Source organism: Mixophyes fleayi, chromosome 6 (assembly GCF_038048845.1).
Source record: "Mixophyes fleayi isolate aMixFle1 chromosome 6, aMixFle1.hap1, whole genome shotgun sequence".
NCBI classification, from domain to species: domain Eukaryota; kingdom Metazoa; phylum Chordata; class Amphibia; order Anura; family Limnodynastidae; genus Mixophyes; species Mixophyes fleayi.
In genome coordinates, this window is record NC_134407.1 from 4,438,624 (window position 1) to 4,465,365 (window position 26,742).

The following is a 26,742-nucleotide window of genomic DNA, read 5'->3' on the forward strand; positions in this document are numbered from 1 at the left end:
AATGCTTGTTTGTATAACCATTCCAGACTCTCAAGTCCGTGTGGCTCTGCGCACTTGGGCTGAGCAGGTAACTTGTGAGTATCTCCAGATTTATACAGCTAAATTATAGTGCAATCACCACCTACACCCTCCACTGGCATTATAAAGTGAAGGAGAGCTTGTCTGAAATTACTATAACATTTCTAAAATGCATATAACAAAATAATTTACAAATATAAACATATAGATCATACATAAGTATGTACTTGCAAATCACAGAGAACGCATTTCTCTGTTATCCATGTTTCTTAAACACTTAGGTAGTTTAACAAATTGCTGCAAGTATTGGCCAGTACAATTGACCTTACATAAACCATTCACTGCCACAGCAATAGGTGAAATGGCCCCATCTCCGCCATATAATTATACTATATAAATAAATGATGATGATGATGATGATACTGTAATGTATATATGGATTACGTCCTTGCCTCAGTGTGTTTTGTAGAAATGTTCAGTAGACTTCTCAGGCTCTGATAACGACAATGCACGATAATCCGAGACTGATTTAAACTCATCTATTTCTAAAAAAAAAAGAAAGAAAATGCAATGTTAATTAATATTAATGCCTATGTATTGACTATCCATTTTATTTGAGACCCACAGACACAGTGACTTAGGGACAATTTGATCTAAAATTATGTTATTGGTCATCCAAACTGTTTTATATATGGGGCAGCTTTATATTTATACAGCTACAGATGGGACAGTTATAGGTGTGAGATTCAATGTGTGCCCCATCCATGATCCGCTGGATTAACGTCACAGAGGGGTTTGGATAATCTGGATTGAAGATATTTAGTATCATGTTATATATAAGGGTTTGACCCCAGAGGATCCAGGGTGATTATTTCTATATAACGCATGTTGTTCTCAGAGACAAACATGTGCATACCTTTCTGCCTCTAAAGCGCTGATAGGAACATATCACAGCTGCACCCTTCTACGTGGAAAATATCAGCTTTCTTATTCCGGAACACCACCAGATTGACCTAAAAACAGTAAAACACAGTAGGTAATCTGCCTCTCCTCCCGTGACATTTATTTTCATCAACATAAGTGGTAAACAGCACTTTCTTTATTATACAAGCAATTTATAAATTGGGCAGCACGGTGGCTCAGTGGTTAGCACTTTTGCCTCACAGCGCTGGGGTCATGAGTTCAATTTCCGACCATGGCCTTATCTGTGTGGAGTTCTCCCCGTGTTTGCGTGGGTTTCCTCCGGGTGCTCCGGTTTCCTCAAACACTCCAAAAACATACTGGTAGGTTAATTGGCTGCTATCAAAATTGACCCTAGTGTCTCTCTCTCTCTCTCTCTGTCTGTGTGTGTGTTTGTGTGTGTGTATGTATGTTAGGGAATTTAGAATGTAAGCTCCAATGGGGCAGGGCCTGATGTGATTGAACGAGTTGTTTGTACAGCGCTGCGGAATCAGTGGCACTATATAAATAAATGGTGATGATAAGTTAGTCTTCTAAATTTCCTCATTAAACTCGTTTTAGAATTGTAACTTTTCTGAATGAATCTGACAATCAGCATTGCATTAACCAGATAATACATAAATAATATGTTCCCGCATCCCCTGGGGCGTGTGCAGCACTTCTAACACGCTGGTCCGTCTCCTTCCCCTTCCCTTAAGCTGCCCATTAAGTGCTATGCAGCAGAGAACAGGGCATAACTCACATCCCTCCAGCCCAAACAGGACAAAGCTATTTTATTTTAAGATAGATGTTTGTGTGTCTTTTTTGCTATTGTTGAACTACATGTTTCAACATGCTGCGGAAGCCATTGATTGGAAGGGCTTGCTATTACTTGTACTAACAAATGGCTGCCAAAACATGCTGGAACATTTGGTTCCACAGTAGCTGGCAGTCGTTCCTCAATAGAGTGGGCAAAAACAGCTGAGGAATCGGAGCTGAACCAAGTTGTGTACAAAAGATTTAGTTTTGCATCCAACCTTCCCTTCTTGACAAAACCTGCACTTTCCGTCCAGTGAGCACGCATTTCCATTGGTTGGGGTGAAACGGTGCTCTATTTGTGAAAAGTTCCACTTATTGTACTGGACTGAATCCGACCCCTTGGAATCGGATTGGCTGCTATGGACTACACTATTTGTTTTTTCAGAAATGTCCTCCCATTATTTATAGAAACAAATATGATGAAATCGCTTGTCTCATCCAGTTCATATTGACCCATAATTTAAGGAATACCTTCTAACATCTCAGTCCCTGGCATCTCAATCTACCCCCATATCACGATGGGGGATGTACAGTGCTAGGCTGCCGATTAGATATCTCCCCTTCCCCCGACATTCCCGCCCGTGGGATAGCCATGTCCCTGCATGGGACAGTGCCCTAAAGTCAGGAACTTCCCACTGAAATCGGGGCGGAAGGTATGGGTTTTAAAATCCAACAACTTTTTAATAACTATACAAAAGATGTTTGTATACACCAGGCCTTACCTCGGCGTCAATGTAATTATTCAACATTTTGAAAAACAGGTCTTTGCTTTCCAGCCGGATACTATTGAAGGCGTCAATATGATCCCCGTGATGGAATACGCAGCCGATCTTTGCTGGTCCCTTCCACTTACTTACACTGTGAAGTGAGGAATATAGGAGATCTTATTCCAAATTCTCATAGTCCAAAAAACAAAGCCAATATTGGATATATAGAAAAATACATACATGTACTGTATGTGTGTATCACTGAGCTAAATAACATACATGTGTGTATCACAGAGATGCATAATATACATACATATGTTATCGCTGAGCTGAATAACATATATGTGTTATCACTGAGCTGAATAACATACATAAACACGTGTGTATCAATGAGATGCCTAATCTACATATATGTGTTCTTTCTGAGCTGACTAACATACATAAATCCACACATCCCCTTGTTTATATCCCTTATTACTAGGGTGTTTCTGTCTCACATCTGGAGCATTAGCAGTTTCTTGCACAGGATCACGGTTTGAAGGGAAATAAGTGACAAGCCACGATTTGCTATTCGAACTACATTTCCAACCGTTCAGTTTTCTGTGGGGCAGTCCCTGTTTTACAGTGGGCATAGAGGCGTGGTTTAGTCATTGAGGATGTGCACAGGGCAGAGGTGTGTTTGGTTGGTTCAGAGGTGTAGTGTATGCTGGGTACCCACTACAGACTTTTCAGTCGATTATCGGACAAATCACACAATAAACGGCCCAATATTGCATTAGTACGTACAATGAAACGATGAAAGATTATAGTTCCAAAGCGCGTATCATTTCATTTGATTTTTAAATTGGATTAAAAATCTCGTTCTTTGTTGGAGCGATGTCATTCCAATCCTGCAGTGTGTACGCACTCACAGTCAGGATCTCTAAAGAGTTTACAGAGTTCCGATCTTTTAAGCCGATGGTTATGACAGATAAAGTGCACAGATCGGAGGGTTAATCTTGCAAAACGTGTATAGTGTGTACATATCATCATCACCAACATTTATTTATATAGCGGCAGCAAATTCTGTAGCACTTTAACATGAATCGGCATGCTGATCGGGACTTTTTTTTAGTCGTTGGTAAAATCGTAACTTTATTACACAACTATACGCTGCTCTATTCCTGAGAAGTGTCAGCTGTCAAACTAAATCTCAGGGATGGCAGGATTTTGTATTTTAGTGATTGTGAAAGAGATTTGTGGGGGTGTAGTCATTTTTAGACAGACAGGGTGATTTTGTGCCAATTAACCTCACGTCATACTTTTATTCTTTTTTTTTTTAATTTTGAAAAAAAGGCATATAATTCCTGGTGAGAGGAGGCACCGTGGTAATACAGCAGTTCTTGAGAAATGAGTTGGCTTTGAAATGATTTGTGAAATAAATTCCTCTGACTTTGTAATGACGAGATCTATCTGGCTCCCTGACCGTCAAATTCTGTAATTGTGATTCTTTGTATGTTGTTTATTCTCTTTTTACTTCACCAAATGTTAAACATCAGTCCAGACTCAGACCTGCGACCAGAACTAGTGATACAAATTCGCCCACCTGCAACCAAGTCAGGCTGAATGAACAACAGTATATTACATGCTGGTCATTTAGTTTCTAATCAGCTGGTGGGTGTCTGGGTGTGAGGAGGGGTTTGCTCACATTTTACCCTTGGTCCACTGACTTATAATCGCTCCACTTTCTACTCATGGTTTACTAATGGAGACGTAATTTCCACCTATTCTTACCACAAACGTTCTCCAGCTTCCTGTAGACCGAGGTATTTCTTTAAATGTTCTGTTGGTATAGTAATATTTATCTTCTTCAAGTCACATTGGTTGTCTTGTTCACTGAAAATATAACAATATAATATTAATAATCAATGTCCCTCCTTTAGACCACAAACACCTCCTAGTGGTCTGATATACATAGTCCTATATGGATGAACAATTCTATTTAACCCCTTAATGGAACCTATTTGGTTTTTACATCTATAATAGTATCCGTTCTGTGTCCTGTCACGTTTTAGCTCATTGCAATATGTGATAGACTGCGGGAGCTACAGAGCAGATATATGGACCTATAAAAGTATGTATTTTTAAAATGAACTCTTTCTAGGCATTTAAAATGTTGAGAGGCAAGGAGACGAGATTAATACAAGCTGATTAATTTGTTGTCAATGTCTTCTTCAAGACAAAATAAGAATATGATACATGATACGTCTGCAGCAGAGACACTGAGCAGCTGTTACTGTAACAGAACAAGCAAAACTTTCTCCCATAGAGGTTCCACTTCCCTAATCTGTCTACTATATACATATACACCCCTCAGACAACAGAAGCCCCCTCCCCAAGGGTTAGGGGAGTGGGAGTGGAGGGTGCCATGGAGTATTGTATGATTAATGTCTTTCAATTTTTGTTAATTTTAAAAAACCTAAATAAGTTTTAAAACAAAATGTTTGAGTGCCCATTACAACACACATCTGTTTTGTGGTTTTAAGCAATGTTTGATTTAATATTGGTAATATTCTGTTAACTAGGACAGGGATACATAATTGAGGCACAGAGGTCTGTTCTCCCTAGAAGCAGTATGTCAGTTATACTTCATTCAGGTTATAAACAGACACACTTACTACCACATTTTCAGAATGTAAGCTTTCTTCAGTTGGCTGCCCTGGGTTTTTCGGTACCTGTGTGGCTCTGTAGTTCTGGAATTCCGCGGGGGCTTGGCTAAACAGCACTTCTCCTCCCTGAAAAAGAGCTAAGTATAATTATACTGGCAGTGGGAAAGCTGGGGTGGATTTTAATGATGGACTGAATGACAGCTATTCTGTTAAATAAGAGCTTCCACCAAACCACCGAGATAGGACAGACTGGAAAGCATTCATTTATTTAGTGGGCGGAGCCAATATATATGACAATGTGGCTCATCAATTTACTCGCAGCAAGTGACACAAGGATTAGCGACAGTGTGCTTTGCCTGTGAGATTCATTGATATAAAATACAAAACAGAATGAAATTGTGTTTTTTTTTTTACTTAATTGCATCGTTATTTATATATTTTGCAAGACTAACACTGAGCAATGGGTGACACCGCATTTGCTGGAAGTTGTAGGAATGATATATTTCAGGAAGTGATAGTTGTTTGATTTGTGGAAGGGTAAAGAGATTGAACCCTCTTACAGATTTTGGGTGCCATACTTACACAGATTCCATAGTCTCATAGATATTTTCTTCAGATGAATCACTGTCTTCCTGGTCAGCAGAGTCCCACGATTCATGTTTGCTCCGCTGAGAAAGAAAAGTTGATCATTCCACAGAATATATGTTACAATTCTGGACATCATCATCATCAGCTATTTATATAGCGCTACTAATTCCGCAGCACTGTACAGAGAACTTATTCACATCATTCCCTGCCCCATTGGAGCTTACAGTCTAAATTCCCTAATACACACACAGGCACACACACACACACACACACACACACACAGTCTAGGGTCAATTTGATAGCAGCCAATTAACCTACCAGTATGTTTTTAGAGTGTGGGAGGAAACCACAGCACCCGGAGGAAACCCATGCAAACACGGGGAGAACATACAAACTCCACACAGATAAGGCCATGGTCGGGAATTGAACTCATGACCGCAGTACTGTGAGGCAAAAGTGCTAACCACTGAGCCACCTTGCTGCCAGATGATGGACATTCCATCCTCTGAAGGTACAGCTGATCCAATATATGATTGGTTTAGTGGTATAGGCACAAATGAAGATGGAAAAGACCATATTACCATAGATATAGGTCGTGGGATATCATAGATGGACTCTGTTTCGCTGTCAGAGGCACCATCGGTGTTATCGTCACTTGGTCTGGAGCTCACTGGGTCCTGCTGTAAAATAGATTCAGAAAGTCAGAAGATGTGAGCGCTTTCCGTTTCATCTGAAGGGATGCTTAGGGCGACAGCTTGCAGATGTAGGGACTTAAACTGAAATGTGTATTTCTGTAAAAATGTAATTTAAAAGAGCTTGGTACTGAGTGTTTCAGTTTAAGTGGTTTTATATACAGATAAACTCGTATTTTTCAACACTACATCTGCCATTCACCTCCCCATTAAGTGGTTTACAAGTGCTTGTCACAGTGATTCTAGATAAGGCACTCCATGATCAAGTCTGTGTGTATGAATTTTCCTCATTGTGTTTCAGTGCTCCTCACAGTGACTGAAGGAGGAAGAGCTCAGTGATCATTTGTATGTACAGAACATTCCCTTCCTCATTATCTTGTGTATCAGTGCTCCCCATGGTGACTGTAGGAGGAGCACTCGGAGATCTTGTCTGTGTGTGGGACATTTCCCTCATTATTTTGTATATTGCAGCGCCTCACAGTGACTGTAGGAGGATCAACAATGAAAGGATGCCTGTATTCATAACATTATAACGAAACAGCAATATTTATTTATCTTTTCAGTCTGTCCAATATGGTTAGTGACAAGGGTGGGGGCTGTATGCGGGTGGGGGGGGTGGGGTCACCTCACCTGGTCAGAGGGCATAATAGACAATCTCCTTATCTCTGTGATTATTGGAGTCCGATCTGGTACATGCTCTGAGTGTGTGAGGGATCTCTTCCTATCCTGGCTCCCGTCCTATAACAACCAAGGCACAATATTTACTACAACATAGTGTGCATCAAAGTAAATTACCTAACTATGTCAAACCTTGATACATTGTATCAGGCGTAAACTGCTGTGTTATCCTCTTTAACTAGTATAACATTTCTTGTTTTATCACGTTACAATTGTCTGCACTCTGCAGTCACTTCAGTCAAAATCTGTTATTTATTTGTTTACTGTTACATTGTAACCTGATTTCTGACTGAGAACAAATCTCAGGACATAAGCATTTGGGGGTAAATGTATCATACTCCGGTTTCTTCAAGTCGCCGGAAATCGGCGAGATGACAACTAAAATTTAAAGCGGCGTTGCCTTGTAAAGGCAAGTTTCTCTTTACAAGGCAGCGCTGCTTTAAATTTTAGCTGTCATCGATTTCCGGCGACTTGAAGAAACCGGAGTATGATACATTTACCCCTTGGTGTGTTTGCTGATGCTATATATGCAGTCAGATCTCTGCAATGCAAACCAAGGAATACATGTTTTCTGATATACTCACCGGCTGGTCTACAGAATTTCTGTAATCACCGAAGTTAGTCTGGCTTAATTTCTGTGGATCAGGGCATGTGTGAGACCTCTGCCTCTCCTGTGCCTGCACACAAACATCATATATATTATATCTGTCCGTCCTACTCACTTAAAGACACGCTGGTGTCCGTCCAGCCTCTCCTCTACAGCGGCCATCTTTTGTACTGCCTGCTGAATCTATGTCATTAAGGGTCATTTTACCAATCACAAAAGTGGAAACCCACAGCGCAAATGTTCTTCTGTCACATCATGCACAATTTCACCCAGTGTTACATGGAAGCACATAGATTTGTAGGCCAAGATACCTACAGAAGTGCTCCGGCCGAGGGGAGGGTGGATCGAGGGCGTTACTTGCTGAGTGCGTATTAGTCTTACACTTAAGTAAAAGAATTAGAAGAGAGGGCATATTTCCAGGGGCGATCCCTACATTTTGGGAGGGCACACAGCTATTTATCTTCCCACAATGACTTACATTTTCCAGCACCTCTGAGGTTCCGGTAAACGGATCTTGTTATACACTTTTAATAGGACACATTTGTATGCAAAATGCGACCAATGTAATAGAAACATTGAGACAAACAAAGCTGATACATGTAACAAAGACGCCCTGAGGTCTTTTCACGCCATCAGTTTAGGACATAACTGAGGCAAATCCCGAGCAGAATATTACCAGAAAAAGGAAAAGTGTAAATGAATAAAGTGATGTTTCCAAGGCAATGTTGGTCAGCGCTTGTATTGTGGTTGGTAAATGACCCTTATTGGAATAAGATGCCCCTGGCAACTAAATACAGGAAAGGACAAGGGAGAGGCAGCTAAAAAAGATCATTAACTACTGTGGTTTCATGATTCATTGTTAGAACTAATGATTAGTGTGACCTATAGATCCTTTTAGTGTACTATAGAAAGGTGAATAGTCCACTTTAAAAATGAATGAGGTTAAAATAATAATTGTATTCAAGGAAGTATAATGAAAATATCAAATTAAGCTTGGCTGCCATTAAATAATGTGGAGAGCAGGCTTAGGTGACCTGCGTAGCTCTGATGGAGAACTACAAGTCACATCATGCACTGTGGCCAACAGATACACTTTAATATTGATTACACATTGTAAGTAATTCATGACATTAGAAATCCATATATAGATTTAATTACAGTTAGTCTGATTTTCCTCCTCTGTAGGCAGACTAAACCTCAGCAATACTGACACCTGCTGGTTGCAATACAGACTGACCACAGTAGTGAAAAATAAGAGGTATATCATATATAAGGACATATATCATACTTGCCAACATTTAAAATGGTTCTTCCGGGAGCTGCCAGGGAGAGGTGGGCGTGAAGGGGGCGGGGTCCTGAAAATCGTGTAATTTTAGCCCCGCCCCCGTGATGTAATGACGCAAATCGCATCCTTTTACAGCGGGGGCGGGGCCAAACGCCGCGATTCCCGGTGAATCGCGGCGTTTGAACCGATTTCTGCCCACTTCACTAGGAAGTGGGCAGATCAGGGAGGTTGCCACACTCTCCCGGGAGTCCGGGAGACTCCCGCGAAATGCGGGAGTCTCCCGGACGTTCCAGGAGTTGGCAAGTATGACATATATATATATATATATATATATATATATATATATAAAATACAAAAAGACAGGGAGCGCCACACATAGTGTATTATCAGTGATATACAATATACAGGTGACTCCAACGATAAGAAAGTCCCGTACCAAATATGTGATGAAATTAGGCAGATGTAATAATCAGGCTGACCGTAGTATGGATCCACCTCAGATTTAGATAACAGGAATCCACGATCACAGACCACGTGATGGAAGACAATCTGCGGACTCAAATAAATCCACAATAGTGTGACACAGTATAAAAAGAGACCAAACTAGTCTCAAAATACCACAAATTTATTGGCACCACATAAAAAATAATAATGCCCGTACATAGAGCACAATAAAACAAGCTTATCTGTCCGCTGGCAGTAAAGTCTATACCTACAAGACGAAACGCGTTGGAGAGGTTCTTGGTCCCTCTGCTCATTACTGGATGTTCTGAGGTGTCGCCGGCTGCTACCCTTCTCTTCCATGTTTGTGCCAGCGGACAGATAAGCTTGTTTTATTGTGCTCTATGTACGGGCATTATTATTTTTTATGTGGTGCCAATAAATTTGTGGTATTTTGAGACTAGTTTGGTCGCTTTTTATACTGTGTCACACTATTGTGGATTTATTTGAGTCCGCAGATTGTCTTCCATCACGTGGTCTGTGATCGTGGATTCCTGTTATCTAAATCTGAGGTGGATCCATACTACGGTCAGCCTGATTATTACATCTGCCTAATTTCATCACATATTTGGTACGGGACTTTCTTATCGTTGGAGTCACCTGTATATTGTATATCACTGATAATACACTATGTGTGGCGCCCCCTGTCTTTTTGTATTTTATCTCTTAGGTGTAACACTTGCAGACAGGTGTTGATTGACTGGGGAGCTGCCTATTACATTGAGTATAAATTTTCTATATGATTCACTGTGGTCACTTTTACTAAGCGCTGGTTAGCTTAAAGAACTTTTTGGGTGATATATATATATATATATATATATACATATACTTACATATATATATATATATATATATATAATACTCTTAGGAAATGTACACAAGAGTATTGAAAAACAGCACTATTTAAAAGCGCAAATCCTTGTATCCCTTAATCCCTCCCTGCAGGATAGTGTACCTCGTACTTAATGTGCATCCTATGAAATTTCATGTTATCATAGTGAGCGTTAAGGCTTGCATAGTGGCGGGCAGTGTTGAATTGGCCGCTAAGCAGTGTAAATACTAATCGGACTATCTGTATGTACATATCCCTTCTCGTTACAATATTTTTTGGACTATCAGCATTACATTGAATGTAATATTAATGCCTGTGTGTATGAGGTCTAATTACTTAAGGTATATCTGTCATCCTGTGATTACAATTCTGACTAGACAGCTGCTGGCGTGGTGTTAGGCTTTATAAAAGGGAAAAGAGAAAATCTCAGGCTTTAAATTCTATGTTCATGTTCCTTTAACACCCTTCCATGAACATCGAATAATCTAAGTGGAACGCTGTAAAATGTCTAACCCTGTACAAGTTATAAAATCATTGATACTACGGAAATGCAAAGCTCATAAATGTATCAGACATAAGTCTTGCCTCATCTAATGACTGGTTGTTGCTCGAATGTTCTTCAGGATACGATTTGCGTCTTGCTCCTTCTTCCTGTGGTAATAAAAATGCAGAAAGCGTCAGTAGATGCATATCAGTAGGTTTAGTAGATTAAGAGCATATAGATAAACACTGTTCTCCTGCTGTCAAACAGTAGGCAAACCGAGTACTAAAGGCAGCAATCAGAAATTATCTAAGCCTTTGTTGGATAGTATTGCGGAGACACAAGGCCACCTCTCCAGGAGGGGATACCGGATCCATTTATTAAACAGTACATAACACATCGTGACCAGTGGATATTCATTGATAGACTTGACTTATCATGGGGTATTCATGGCAGCATACAAATTTAAAAGGTAAGAAACACTGCATTATGAAGGCATAGAGATTCCTTCTCAGTGAGGGTTTAATACCAAGCAAAACTTATACCATAACATAGAAATGTATATAGCATATAGCTGCTACATATACCAGTCATGATGGTTACAGGGTGCTTCTTCCTATAGGATAACATTGTATTTCATTCATGCATTTCCATTGGATATAAATTCTAAGAGGGGTCTAACCTTATTTATCATAGACTGGAGTGGGACTGCATGTGAAATTCGGGGCCCGGTCACCTTAAAATAACAACACACATGTATGTTAAGAGTTTGAACATAAAGCGTTATGCGGTGAACTTTTAGAGATTTATATAAAAGTTTCTTACTGAATTTCTTTGGTTGATTTGCACCCACACGTCTGTGATACACCTCTGCCACTCTGCAATGGTATCCCTGTGTAAGAGAAGAAGAGACAAGCCATGAAACATTACTCTCTGAGCTTCTATGGTCTCTGACATAAGACAGACATGATACTGCTGAAGACCTTCATTTGATAGCATTGAAAAACAAAGTAAAGTGTATCCAACACCTAGACACAGTGGAAGGAGACACTTTTTGTGCAGAACAAATATGCAACCTACCAATTCATTTGGAGATAGTGACATCACTAAGTCGTGATACACAAAGTGATGTTAAAGTGGCTACATCGCTGTGTATATGTCACGGTTATCCAATAATAAAAGTGATAGCTTATCAGCGCTGGTTAATTGTGAGTGTGATGAAACAAGGTATTAATATCACCTTAACCAGTCTGCACCTCGTTTCTCACAAACTGTGGACTATAAAAACATATACTTTTTCTAGCCCTCTGGTTCCCCATATTTGTCAGTCATATTTAAACTTGTATATATTCTATTTGAAAGTAGTTAAAATTACTGCAAGCATGTTTTTCTTATTTTGCAGACTAGTCCATTGTTTCATCCTAGGCAAAAAGATTATTATCCACCAGTCCTGTATGAATGTACATCACACCAAGAGGTCTCATGTAGTAAGATAGGAAAAAGGTCCACAGACAGAGCTCTATGTTTAATTACAGAGGACTGCATTGTGAATTTAAAATGTAATGTGTCTGGATTGTGATTTCTCCTGTTTAAACAAACTTTGCTGTATACCCACAGATCAATACCTATCCTTAATTATATCAAGAGTGGCTCATCTGCTATCCCTTTATCTGTATGTTTATCTGTGAAAAGGTAAACACAGAAAAGGACCAATCAGGCAGGTCCAGGAAATCCACGGAAGGTAATTTCTGCCTTTAAATACCAACTCCAGAGAACAGCAAATTGGCATTCACTACCGCGTGATAGCTGAAGTCAGGCTGGCGTTGAGATATATTAATCTCTGCCCCTGACAAGAGAGGGACAATTGGTCCCTGGAGTATTGACTTTACCCTGATCTACCTCTCCAGGTTTTGGGGAGCTGTGTGTCCGCCAGAAGCAGAGTAACAGTGACTCAGGACCACTGCCATGCTGGTAGTCTTAAAGGAGAGAGGAGGAGAAGCTTGAATGGATAGACAGCAGTCCCTGAGAGTGGCTAGGATACTGGTGAGGTGTTTACATACCCTGTATGTTGTCTGTGCCAGACTGTAGTGTTGTTTGCTGCAGGTTATTATTTAAAGATGTTTATTGCTGTTTGGTGCTACCATTTTGTTAAATAAACTTATTTATTTTATTTCAAATATTTGCCTAGGTGATTTTAAACCTTGGATAGGTGCCGGATAGGTCAGCAGTGCGGCGCAGAGGGTTACATTAAACTCGGTATCTTCACAGCGAGACATGTGGGTACCATGACGTACAACATTTTGGAGGGAAGGGGTCTTCCCTGCCCCTTCTTCAGGTGCACCAAGCCCCCTAAAAGTTTGTAATAATTATTAATAACTTCTAACGCTTGTATAGTGGTTATAGGACTCCTGTCCAGGCCTTGTAGCCGCTGCGTCCCTGGCAATGGTGGTAGTTCCACCACTGAAGGCATCACCGCTTCATATTGGAGGTGTAAGAGGGAGTCAGAACCCACTGTAAGACATTGTCTATGGGTGACAAGTAGACATACCTGGTTAACTAGTGACTGAAGTGCCATACCCGGTACAAGTTCTGCCTGTCTTTCCCTTCTTCACATTGATATTGAACAGAATTATTATATAATTCTTCCTTATTGATGTCTATACAGAGTATTGTTTGCATTGTCAGCTGGGTGTGTTATGTATCTACTGAACTTTGGTAAAAGACATCTCTAGCTAGTAGGGTGTGGAGTTCTGCGCTAATCTCCGCTAACACCGTACTTCCAGATAATAACAGTGAGTCAGTGTGTAACAAATAAAACAATATTCCATGGTAGAATGAAGCTGATTTTATCACTGTGATACAGGATAGCGTTACAGAGTTGGATGCTGTGAACAGACTCACAGACTATCTGGGAAAGAGGCTCTTTGAACTTACACATTGTCATCTAGCAGAAAGTAAGTACGGTCCTCGGTCTTAATGTACAGCACGTTATCGGAAGACGTGTTGAAAAGCCGTGTGATAGCGGAAATGTTCCTGTCCATAAAATTTGTTCCTAATTCTATGGCTTTTATACTGCAAAAGAAATGAAAAGGGTCAAACTTAGATCAAACTATGGGGGCATGTATGAGAGCTGTTCTACAGGTATCGGTGCAGAGAAATTTACAGATTTTGATTGGTTTCTATGAGCAATTCCACTCAGATACCTGTAGAACAACAGCAGGTATACAAGCAACGTTGGCTGGCTACTTAATGATGGGTATTTCTCCTTCTGCTTTACAGGGGATGCACATTCTCCTTTGGGAGTTTTTCTCTACATCTCCCTCTCTGGAATGGGGGCTCATTCCCACCCTCTTCTACAGGGGGACACTCTCCCATCCTCTTCTACAGGGTTGCACTCTCCCACTCTCTGTTATGGGGCAGTCTATTCCTTACAGCTCTCTCCAACCCTCTGCTATGAGGGGGCACTCTTCCACCCTCTGCTAGGTGCTCTCTAACTCTTCTAGGGTGTTCTCTCCCATGCTATATTATGGGGGCACTCTCCCACCCTCTGCTATGGGGGTATTCTGCCTCTTCCTTGTGATGTTAAGATGTTCTACATTCAGTCAATATACAATTGTTGCAAAACATAATAAAATTTCTTTATCTCTCTGTGTATAAAGCACAGTACTTTTATCAAGAGATATCATCATGGCAGACTTCAGTCAGGTCATGCTGTAACTGTACTTGACCATTTTGTATTAGAATTATTTTTGTTGAGGTGTACTTGTATTTAATGATATATTTTATTCTTTTTATCGCTGACACTTACTCTCCAACATAAATGTCTCCTTTCCAGTTCTCTGTCAGTCCATCATAAGCGTAGTAACTGATGATGAAGGAATCAGTAAGAGTTTTGCAGAGTTGAAATAATCGTCTTTTCCATGAGTTCTGGAATATAAAACCGTATTATCAGCACAGAGAATATATCATAATACATCACTTAACAAGGCAATAATGGTAACACTCACCCCTAAACTAGCAGGTGCATTTCTACCCTACCCATGTGTTAAAAAGAATCAAAGTGGACCTGTCACCTATACATATATAGATAGTCTGAACTAATATTCATAAGAATGCAGCTTCTTCTTTCTAATGATCTTTTGGCTGCTAAACCCAAGGATTATTCTATTGTCCAAACCCTGAGCCCATTAGGCCTGTCCCTATCTTGGTGCTTATTCTACCTCTCCTAGTGTTTCCCCTTCATCCACTCTGTGGGACACTGCTACCATGGGGTTGTATGAGGGCGCACTTAAATAGTTAACAACTAAGTTTGCTGCTGACTCTTCCCCTCTGCAGCCCCACAGACCTCAGTTTTGTTTAAGTGCCCAAGGAGTTGGGCTACGTTTAGTAATGCTTAGCAGTACTTGCTGCTTAGGTTTAGATTTTATTATTTTTCTTTTTATTAGATTATTGGTATGAGTGTAGGTGGCGATGGACCTATTTAACATTTTTTTCCTCACAGATTTCAAATGGAGCAATGCTCCGTTTTCCTTTAAAAAAGAAGAATATTTATAAAAGAAAGACTGCACAGCTCAGTGTGGTGTTTATTGTTCAAAAGCAGTGATAGCGCTAAGCGACTGTCACTGCACTGTCCCGACGGGTCCGGCGCTGCCACAGGCAGAGAGCGCCGCACTCCGTCCGAGGACCGGACATACTGGGAGATGCCAAGTCCCCCACTGAGGCGGAAGAGGGACTTGGATCTCATAGAGCCCTAGGAAGGATTCCGAATGGACATTGATACAGGAGACAACGCAGTGTGGCAGCCGGGGCTGATAGAGGCTTCCTATGGGCGTCTGAACCATCAGACAGCAGAGAGTGAGTGAGAGATTCTCTGAGGCGGGGGATATTCACACCTTTTCCTGTCATCGCAGTCGGACTTCAGAGGCACCTCAGAGAGTTCTACTGTTGCTGGCTTCTCCTCACAATTCCTCCTTGTTTCAGCTAAGTATCCCATAGGGGATATATATAAAAAAAAGAAGAAAACACCAGTGCTGGTAGTGTAAAGGAGAACCCCCTGCAGATTGGTACACTCCAAAGGCGGAAAAATTCAGCCAGAGTTTACCTCAGAGGATCCTGACTGAAATAATGGAGAATCCACCTGCTGCTGCTTCTCTTCATTGACAATTGCACTAAGTACCCCAGTTGTTTATGATATAAGGCAGTAGAGTTTTATATATATATATATGTTTGTTTATGTATATATTTGTGTTTACAAAAGGCATATAGGGTTATAACTAGACTCTATCTGCACTTAGGTGATTTTATACAATATGTTCCACTTTTACATTATCATTACCACAGATATTTATATTACTGTTTTGAGGCTATTAGCCAGAGTCAGAACTAATAATTATTTTACTGTATTTTTATCTGTGAAAGTTGCCTAATCTGTATGTCTTAAAAAAAAATAAAAAAATATAATGTCTGATAAGAACAAGAATTCTTGTGCAGAGTTTTATAGCTGTTCACAATACCTGTCAGATTATCTGTGGGGTAAACAGAACGGGGGCTGTGTGTGCTCAGTGTGACACTGTCCTCAGTAGTATGTACCCCACTGGGGAATAACTAGTAATACCGCTTTCATACTGCCGCCCCGGCAATATCCCGGGTTTTTCAAGCCGGGTTTTTGCCGGGGCTCGGAGCGTCCCAGCTCAGAAACACCATTCATACTGCACCTCGGACCCGGGAATTTTTGTGCCCTGGCAATTTGTGGGAGTCATCACCAGAGCAGTTTTCATTGGCTGAAAAATGGTGATGTCATTGAAAGGTGACTCCTTCTCGAATCTTCCACGGGCTCCCACCGATGACATCATCCTCCAGAGACAGGCAGACAGCCAATCAGCTTGTTTTCTGAAAAACCCGGGTTGCACCATTACTATATGTAAAACTAGCTTTACCTCTTCACCCAAAGCTACCTGGTGCCCAACACCTATTTCACAAGTCACCCCCCATCTACGATTCCTCTCTGGTACATCTTGTGTGTAGCAAATTCCAAAGTCATGAGGTTCTATGTCTTCTTAACACCACCTCATCTGAGTTAACATTTCTACCTGGACAACTGTTCTACCACTGTTTGTCTATGTAATTCTCTATTTACTTTACTTCCTCCCTAAAGCAGTTTTTTTTTAAATGATAGATATATATATATATATATATTACACATACACCACATTTACTTGACAATTAAATTTTTGTATATTACTATTTTCAACACACCCTAAACCTTATATAATGTGTTATTAAATAAGGATGGAAAAAAAAATCACAAAAGGTGCTACCACCTGGAACCACATCACCTCTGAACACTGCCACCTCACATGATGCCACTGTATCTGTGCAGAACCACCTCACCTTGTGTCACATCTGTGTCCACAGTCCCCTCAGCTGGAACGTCTCCTAATCTTCTCACCCAGTGCCCTATAATTATGGTAACCCGACTGCTGCAGGTGTCATCCACCCCTATCTGGGGATAGAGGTAGAAAGACAGACGGGAAAGACAACCCCCTGTCACTACTGCCGTATTATCCTAACAGACGGTCACATCAGAGCAGCCTACATAGGAGTCATTACCTGGCCGACTGTCCAGCTTGCTGGTCTCGGTCATTCACCGCAGTCGTGTAGATTTGCCGGTAGCGCTCAGCCAGGACCTTGCCGGATAACAGCAGCTGGTAGCGGCTCCTGCAGTCAGACTGCGGCCCGAGGTAATGTCCTGCCCCCCCAGCATGTTTAGTCGTGCTATGCAGGACGAGGAAGACGAGGGCAGGGGAAAGAATCCGTTACCCCCCGGTCCGGAGGAAGGAGCCGGGGGAGGAGGGGGTGCGGTTGCTGCGCACATCATCTTCCTCGGTGCTGTGTGGGGAGACGGTGTGTGCGTGTCACTGCGGCCAGACCATGGAAGAGAGCAGTCCTGTGTCACTGCGTCCACACTGGACAATTGCGTGGATCCGTCTCGCCGACAAGCTTGTGCAAACCCGGAACAGACAGAATCACCGCAATCCCCAAGTAAACCCACGCCCCGACCCTCTCACCATCCTCTCTGCACAGCTGCAGGGGAAGGGTCTGTTCGCCCCTCTCTGACTTCATGTGCTCAGCTGTTGCCCCACTGTATGTAGCTCCAATGACAGCAAGCTCCGTGTATATCGCTCATCCGCCAGCCAGGTTCATCTTAATAGCTGCTATAGTAGTGCAGGCAATTACCCCTCGATAAATCCCGGGTTGAAGACCCGGGTTTTTAGACCCGGGATTTTTGAGTTGTACCATTCATACTGCACCAAGACCCGGGTCGTTTGAGCTCGCCCCGGCAAAAACCCGGGATTTTGGTGCAGTATGAATGGGGTATTAATGAGGCTCCTTGTGGTAATAAAGAGAACTCTCTCTCTCTCTCTCTCTCTCTATATATATATATATATATATATATATATATATATCTACTTACAGTTTAGAGTTTTGTTATAGAAGGATCTAAAGTTAATCATACTTGCCAACTCTCCCGGAATGTCCGGGAGACTCCCACATTTCGCGAGAGTCTCCCGGACTCCCGGGAGAGTATGACAATCTCCCTGATCTGCCCACTTCAAGTGGGCAGAATTCGGTTCAAACGCTGCGATTCCCGGTGAATCGCAGCGTTTGGCCCCGCCCCTGCTGTAAAATGACGCGATTTCTGAAGCCCCGCACCCTACACGCCCACCTCCCCCTTGTAGCTCCCGGAAGAAAATTATTAAAAGTTGGCAAGTATGAAGTTAATGCAGACAGTATTTTACATGAGTGTTCAGTCAATGATTATGAGACATAATTTTATTATTCAGAGATTAATTTCCATACTGTTTTGAGGCATTAGCCAGGATCAAAACAAACGTGGTTATACTATCTATTATCTCTGCGGTCTGATTGTTTATGGCCTGTCTGTTTTGTTTTAAAAAAAAAAATAACATATAAGGAGGAGCATGTCATTTTCCTATAGGACTGCTCCCCCTTCACAAATTGGTCTGTTCCTTTAAGCCAATTCACGGAACTGGATAGTAGACAGTTGAAGAAACTCCTGAGCAGTTTTACTTCACAAGCACTGATCAGCAGTATATACTATGTGTGACTGACAGGATGCTCTCTATCAGCAGTATATACTGTGTGTGACTGACAGGCTGCTCTCTATCAGCTGTATATACTGTGTGTGACTGACAGGCTGCTCTCTGTCTATGGGTAGTACAGGTATCACTGTCACTGATCAGCAGTATTCTGTGTGTAACTGACAGGCTGCTCTCTATCAGCAGTAGACTGTGTTTGTCTGACAGGTTGTTTTCTATCTGCGGGTACTCTGCCCTAGACATGGTTCTGGAGGGATGAGTACCTTACATCAGTTTTGCCTTACACATATCTGTACAAATAGATTTCTGTAGAATATTTACTAATTCCTTCACATAGTTATCAACTTATTGTTGTGATTCTTCTATTGTGAGGATTATTCTGTTATATATACATTATATATATATATATATATATATATATATATATATATATATATATATATATATATATATATATATATATATATATATATATATATTGATACAGGATAGTGTTCGGTACTATGATTAGCCAAGCAACCACAGGTAAAGGTACTTTACTGTCGGTGAATGCCCCTAAATCATAAACTACGTGTTTTGGGTCTTTTTGGAAATCCTTTCTTGCAAACACGGACTATTGAGTTCAGCCCGCCAATAGAGGTAGTCTCCTTGCAATTCGAGGACAGTTTCAAACAGGTGGAGATGCTTACTCTAGAAGATATCTGAATCCCAAGATCTTAAAATAAAAAAAATATTAATAATTAAAAATTAAATACTAATCCGCATGACGTGACCTTACTCTCCTTGCGACTGCGGAGGTAGGGGGTCACCTACAATTATTCAAATATCAGTGGGTGACGTACACCAAAGATATTTGGAACTTGGGGATCATGTCCAGAGTGGGGAAACATCAGGGGCTTCATTCAAACCTGTTCTTGGTGCCCAAAACAGGACGGATCATTTCTAAACCTCAAGGGGCTAAAACAACATCTACGAATAGACAAGTTTCGGATGGGATCAGTCCTTTGTTTTTACAGTAGGAAGCTCCCATTATCAATTCAGGGCTTTCCCCTTTGGCTTTCCAGAACCCAGAGAGTTTTCACAAAGATTATGGCGGTAATGGCAGAACGTTTACCTGCCTTGTGAGAGTACATTATTCCGCATTTGGACTATTTTCTCCTCAAAGACTTATCAGGTCCTTTTCTCTATTAGCATCTGATCCTGTCTATTCGAATTCTGGAGCAACACGGTTGGATAATTAATTATTCCAGATCTCAGTTGATGCCCTCACAGAGGACGAGGTTTTTAGGATTAATAACGGACACCACTTTTCAGAAGTTTTTTTTCCACAACCTTCTCTATAGATCCCTACAACTCTCTGACGGTTAATCCTGGTCCTTCCATGTGCTTGGGCATGGGGATTCTAAGGTTGATGTTCAAAACCATCCCATACGGTTGTTTCCACTCTCGCACGTTCCAGTGGAATCTACTAAGACATTGGTCATGTCCCCCTTTTTCACCTGGTGACCCAACGAATCAGGCTCTCCAGGGAGATTGTCAACCTCTGAAATGGTGGCTAGTTCAAGAGCTTCTAATGATGGGCCGATCTTTTGTCCTGTGGTCTTGGATTCTGGTGACCACAGATGCCAGTCTGAAGGGCTGGGATGCTGTTGTTCTCCAGCTTCGTCTCCAGGGTCTTTGAAAAGACAGGGAGGCGCTTCGCCCCATAGATATTCTCGAGCTAAGAGCCATGCTGTTAGCCCTACAGGGAGCTCAGTCTCTCCTTCAAGGAAAACCAGTCCACCTCCAATCCTTCAATGTCACTGCAGTGGCATATGTAAATTGCCAAGGAGGAACAAGAAGTGCAGAAGCTATGCAGGTAGTGGAACAGGTCTTCTTGTGGATGGAGAAATTTGTTCCAGCGATTTCTGCAGTGCTTATTCCCGAAATGAACAACTAGAAGCGGATTATCTCAGCAGGCATGCAATCCTTCCGGGAGAATGGGAACTGCATTCTCAGGTATTTCAGGAGTTAGTTTGGAAATGGGCCTGCCAGATCTGGATCACTGGGTTCCAAGATTCTGCCCAAGAACCAGAGTTTCTCTGGCTGTGGAGGTAATGTCCATGAGGTTGGACTGTTTAGGATATCACTTTCCATCAATTCCGATGATTCCTCAGGTCCTAAGATGAGTACTGTTGGAAAGTTTTCCGATCATTCTGGTGGCACCGAATTGGCTCGGTTGGCTCTGATTCGCCAACATCTTGCTGCTAGTGGAAGGGTCAGGCTGGGCTTTTCAGTCAAGAACCATTTACACCATCCGCACTTGCCTCGGCTGGCTTTAATGGCGTGACTGTTGAAGCCAACCTCTGACGGTCGAGGAGGTTCTCTTCCAGGGTAGTGCAGACCCTCATAAAGGCTCGGAAGCCGGTATCAGCTAAGATCTATCACAAGGTGTGGAGGATCTATGTACTGTAGGGAAGAAGTGTCATAACCCTACCTTTTTCAGATTAACCGTTTTCTGTTTTTTCTTCAGGATGGGTTAGAGATGGGACTAAGACTGAGTTCTTTGAAGGCTCAGGTCTCTGCGCATTCTATTTTCTGTCAGCCCCAATTGGCTTTCCTCCTTGACATTTGTACTTTCCTTGAAGGGGTTATTCATGTTCAGTTTCTTCGTTGGCCCCAGGGGATTTGAACTGCGTTATTGAGATTCTTCAGCGGCCTCCATTCGAATCCCTGGAGTCGACTGATCTGCGTTTCTTGACATGGAAGGTGGTGTTTTTGCTGGCCATTGCATCTACCAACGTGTGTCGGAGCTTTGAGCCTTGTCGCATAGAGGTCTTTATCTGGTGTTCCAAGACTGTACCTACTGTCTTGCCTAGGGTGGTTCCTGGTTTTTATTTAAATCATGAGATAGTGGTTCCGGCCTTTAGGGAAAGGATTGCTCCTTCTGGGCCTTCTTCCTCTGTTAGTCTGGATGTGGTCTGGGCTTTACGGGTTTATGTGGACAGGACTTCTGCTGGTTGCAGGACTCTCTCTTTTTGTTCTTTATGAATTTCATAGGAGAGGTTGGCCGTTCACCAAGCAGGCCATTGCTTGTTGGATCAGATCTATGATTAGGCTTGCTTATGTGTAGAAATCTCCCTGTGCCTCAGGTTCTTACGGTGCACTGTACTTGTGCGGTGGGGGCTTCCTGGGCTGCTCGCCATGGAGCATCTGCAGATCAGCTAGGTAGGGTGGCGACCTGGTCCTCAGTTCATACCTTTACGAGGTTTTGCCAGATCAACATTGTTGCGTCTGCGGACGCCAATTTTGGCCGCAGTGTTTTGCGAGCTAGTAGACCAGAGAATTCCCTCCCCTAGGGGCTACTTTAGAAGGTTCCTATGGAAGCAGTGTCCCCCAGAGTGGATGAAGGAGAAAAGAAGATTTTTGTACTTACGTTAAATCTCTTTCTCCAATTCCATCTGGGGGACACTGCGTTCCCTCCCTTTTGCTGTTCTACAATTAGTTGTGTTGTTGAGCCCTTTTCTTGGGACTTTAGTATTACTGAGGTCTGTGGGATTGCAGAGGGGAGGAGTCAGCAGCAAACTTAGTTGTTAACTATTTAAGTGCCAACTCCATGCGCCCTCATACAACCCCATGGTAGCAGTGTCCCCCAGATGGAATCGGAGAAAGAGATTTAACGTAAGTACAAAAATCTTCTTTTCCTTTGAAGATTCTGTCCCCTCCCTGCTTTTTCTATTAGTCGGGGTGCCCCAGGGTTCGATGCTGGGACCCTTTCATTAGTAAAACAATCAGAAGTTTTATTATTCAGCACTTTATGCTAATGATACCAAAATGTGGACTTCTTCCTGTGAACACTTTCTCCCTAATAACTGACACCTCTGACTGGGTCCCAGCTGTCTCCACCACGTAAAATCCTCTTCGTTCCACCTCAATAATATATTTCCTTTCCACCTTAACTCATTAATTAAACAACCAAAACACTGATACATGCACTCATCATGTCCCTTCATGACTATTGTAACATGCTGCTTAGCAGCCTTAATGTAAACAAACTGGGACCATTTCAATAATAATCATTAGAATAAGGATTTGGTGGGCAAAGCGTTTGCAAAAGAAAATCTTTATGGGGAGAATTCTGCCTATAATGTGATCTGGAACTTTCAATTCCAATGTGAATTTGTTGGACTATATAATTCTTATCTGTTGACATCTGTCAACCAATCAAATCACTGTTCAGCACCAGTTTTCATATCCAACAAAGGTGGATATTTATTGACATGGGATCTTTTCAGAGACTTCTGTAGTCCAACAATACAACAAAACTTGTATGATTCTATAATCTGAAATGAGTCAGGTCCAAGACTTACAGACCAGAGTTATGTTGTAATATGGAAACTGTAATTAAGCATAGGTTTTATCTCTTGTAGAATATCAGTTTATGTTACCCGTTTATTGAAGAGGTAGGAAGGTGGAGACTTCATTAGACTTCCTCGTTTAATCACTTGTTGATCTGGAAATAACGGACATTTCATAACGTAAGTTTGCGTACTATATACTTTTAGAAAACCTGTGCAATGCTTTTCACATATTGCAAAATATTTTCTTACCTGTGTCTGAACTTTGCCTTTTCGGGGCCATGTTAAACCAGCTCTTTCGTCCTATGAAGAAAATGTTATTAGTCATGTAACATTGTAAACGGTACTATATGTAAATGGACTGTACTGAGTTGTTTTAGTTACAGTTGTGCACAAGGAATCAGTTGTTGCTTTAGAGATGGACAGCGATTGTTGATTTGTATCAGACTGAGATACAGGAGAAAGAAAATAAATCTTAATAAACCAGTTTTCTGTCGAAACTTCTATCACCAGATGATAATCTAGTAACCCTGTGCAACTGTGCCGTAAGGTGGGTGCTATTCGTGGGAAACTGTAAGGAGATATGTGTTCTCTCTGTTTACTTACTCAAGTTTTGCCTTTTGTGAACATGCAAATTTGTTTAATTGAATAGGACAGCAAGTTAAATATATTATATTTGTGCGATTGACACCACAATTTTCCCAGTCAGTATAATGCCTGTCATCACTACTCTGCTGCTGGGGACCCTGCTCCTTCTACTATATAACTCTGAGTCTGTGTCTTACTGCTGCCTCCTATCCCATCCTCACATCATGTTGTTGCCCCCAGTCACATGCAGACCTGTCCTCAGTAACACATCACTAATTTCCTGATATACTCTGTGCTCCTTGGGGTACCCTGCTCCTTTTACTGTCTGACTGTTCTACTCCCACTGAACGTAATCATAATATAATTCTATTACACTCTGTACACTACACCTTTAACATGACCTGACCACTGGACATGATCATAATACAATTCTATTACACTCTATACAGACATAGGACACTACACCCCCAACATGACCTGACCACTGGACATGATCATAATACAATTCTATTACACTCTATACAGACATAGGACACTACACCCCCAATATAACCTGACCACTGGATATGATCATAATACAATTCTATTACACTCTATACAGACATAGGACACTACACCTCCAACATGACTTGACCACTGGATCAATACAATTCTATTATACACTATACTGACATAAGGTTCATTGATTAATTCATCTGAAACATACTTATTATGTAACTTCAGAACTCAAACTTTTTATTAGTAAATGTGGTACAGATTAACAATTTAATACTTTGAGTTTGAATTAGAAGACTCTAGTTTAAATAATAGGAAATAGAGTTTAGAATGCAGACATCAGGTTCCATGTCATACACACAACCTCCACTTCTCTTAGACACTCAGATTGGGGGGTACAAGCTTACAAGTTTGTATCTGCAGTAACACTGCTATATTAAAAGTAAACCAGGCTTAGCGCAGGGACACTATTGCAACCATATTTAAACATGTGCTAATAACAGGAATACTTGTTGCTGATATTTTCACCCTGCATTAAATGCTTCAGTGCAAAGTTTGTTATGTGACTGATACTATTTTATAACAGTAAAACCACTATAAAATTGGGCAAACGGGTACTAATAGTTCTGCAGGATATTTTCCCTTTATTTAATAGATCTACGGAGTATACAAATCCCAGTAACCCTGATTATGCAATTTATTAGTTATCTTATTTGCACTGCAAGCAGTGAGAGTTGCAGATCTATAACAGACTTTACAGAGCCAGGTTCAACTCTGCAGAAATAAAAGTTAATGATCTGTTATCAATAGAAGCATGACTTTTTATAAGAATGTCTCTTTATTCTATAGTGTACAAGGCTGTAACTTGAAGTATATCAATGCTAGAAACATATGTACTCCAGAAATCTTGTAGGTCTTCTGGAATAGCAGTATTCATTAAAAATCATGAATTCAGCAGTAATAGTTCCCCCAGGTGGACCTTCATGTCTACCTTCTTGTACGAGGACGTTTGGTAACTAACTATCCATATGGCAAGTTGTCATGCTGCTTTCTCTAACACAAATAATGTTACATAGTCTTCCAGTACCTGAGTTCCTCATATGTGATTGATAATTATGTTACAAGACTGTTATTTGTTGCACCTGTTCCCTCACAGTTCTCAGAGAGGAAAATACTTACAGGTAAGGGCTGCTTGCAAGTGGGAAGAGATTGCAGCTTGTGTAGTACACTCCCAGTGACTGCAGGTGAACTGCACCTACAGGAAAGTGCCCAGGTATAAGTATACAATGAGACTGAAATCTGATCTGCTAGGAAATTCCCCTTGCAGAAATTATTATTATGTAGGGGATTTTTACTCAAACTTCAAGCAGTCAGGGGAAAACCAAAAGAGCTGATTTTTTGGGGGTGGGGGTGGGGGGGGGGGGGTGACTGACAAAATAGAACAAAACAATTTAAAAGATTCACTTCCTTAAGACAGATGTATAATCACCCAGCTCCTCTTACATTACCAGAAGCTAATGTTTATTGCAGAAGCTTACTTTATTTACACCAGAAATAAGCCAACTTTTTCCCCCAAAAATAGATCAATTAAAAAACAGATTTGTTTCCATTAGTTCAGTTTACAGAATAACTGTCCCCATTGTGCGCAGATGGCAGATACATGGTAAAACAGAAACGTCTTTGTCATTTTTCAGATGTTATTGGGGGCCTTTTACATTATGGTCGATGCATGATACCTCCTAATTAGGCTAAGACAAATATGTTAATAAATCAGATGTTTATGCAGAATATATTATTATTATTATTATCATTATTATGTGATACATTGGTGATAACACCAGTAGGTCAGTGACCTGAAATGTGGGATGGAATGTTACAGAAATAAGGCAACAATCACGGAGCAACATCTGAGTGATTTCCCGAGAGTCTTTAGTTACTTTTGGGGTACATTTATAAAAATGTGTACACAGAAAAACGGAGCAAAATAAGATCTGAACTGCACAGGACAAGTCACCGTTTTTTGGTGTTCTAGCAGTTGCTACTTAAGAGGAAGATCAGGGGAGGGGTTGGTGGTTCAATGTGCATCATCACAGCCCCAAAGTCAAGGTTGGCGGGTCAGAGAGATGCCTCACCCCTCCCACCGATGCATGATCACACAGTGGTGGGTGGGCTGATATGATGGAAATCGCATGTTCGTGCCTTACACCCTGCCCACTTCTCCACCCGTCCGGGAGAATTGGAAGACTTTCTCAGGAATCCAGGAGGACACCCAGAAATCCAGAAGCCTCTAGGACACTCCAGGAGAGTGGGCATATATAACTTAATGGCTCCCAGGATCAGGTATGTCACTTATGTATCTCTATGTCACTTGTCAACATCATCAACATTTATTTATATACCGGCAGCA

The 26,742-nt window shown here is 41.3% G+C and overlaps 1 protein-coding gene across 4 annotated transcripts; it reads right to left on the reverse strand.

Annotated features, from left to right (window-relative positions):
* Positions 1-437: 437 nt before the first annotated feature.
* Positions 438-25,604, reverse strand: PLEKHS1 (pleckstrin homology domain containing S1). Of its 4 annotated transcripts, none has more exons than XM_075215651.1 (17): positions 25,515-25,604; positions 23,505-23,555; positions 23,343-23,407; positions 14,604-14,722; positions 13,730-13,867; positions 11,621-11,687; positions 11,478-11,531; positions 10,900-10,965; positions 7,674-7,766; positions 7,042-7,149; positions 6,301-6,399; positions 5,714-5,799; positions 5,141-5,257; positions 4,257-4,358; positions 2,499-2,634; positions 935-1,031; positions 438-563 (listed from the first exon to the last, which is right to left on the reverse strand). In XM_075215651.1, the coding sequence occupies exons 2-16, from the start codon at positions 23,533-23,535 to the stop codon at positions 945-947; spliced, it is 1,368 nt and encodes a 455-aa protein (XP_075071752.1). In that variant the 5' UTR covers positions 23,536-23,555; positions 25,515-25,604; the 3' UTR covers positions 438-563; positions 935-944. The 4 variants fall into 4 exon arrangements, with proteins under 4 accessions (XP_075071752.1, XP_075071753.1, XP_075071756.1 ...); XM_075215652.1 differs by having other exon boundaries at positions 5,144-5,257; positions 25,515-25,603; XM_075215655.1 differs by having other exon boundaries at positions 5,198-5,257; positions 25,515-25,601.
* Positions 25,605-26,742: the final 1,138 nt, after the last annotated feature.

What these genes read in the sequence shown, in the direction of transcription:
- PLEKHS1 (XM_075215651.1), bottom strand. Translation starts at nt 23,535, where the DNA reads ATGGCCCCGAAAAGGCAAAGTTCAGACACAG. An exon ending in GGAGACATTTATGTTGGAGA is followed by an intron (nt 13,868 to 14,603) that starts GTAAGTGTCAGC and finishes TTTCTTTTGCAG; the next exon opens with TATAAAAGCCATAGAATTAG. An exon ending in TACATTCTGAAAATGTGGTA is followed by an intron (nt 4,359 to 5,140) that starts GTAAGTGTGTCT and finishes TTATATTTTCAG; the next exon opens with TGAACAAGACAACCAATGTG.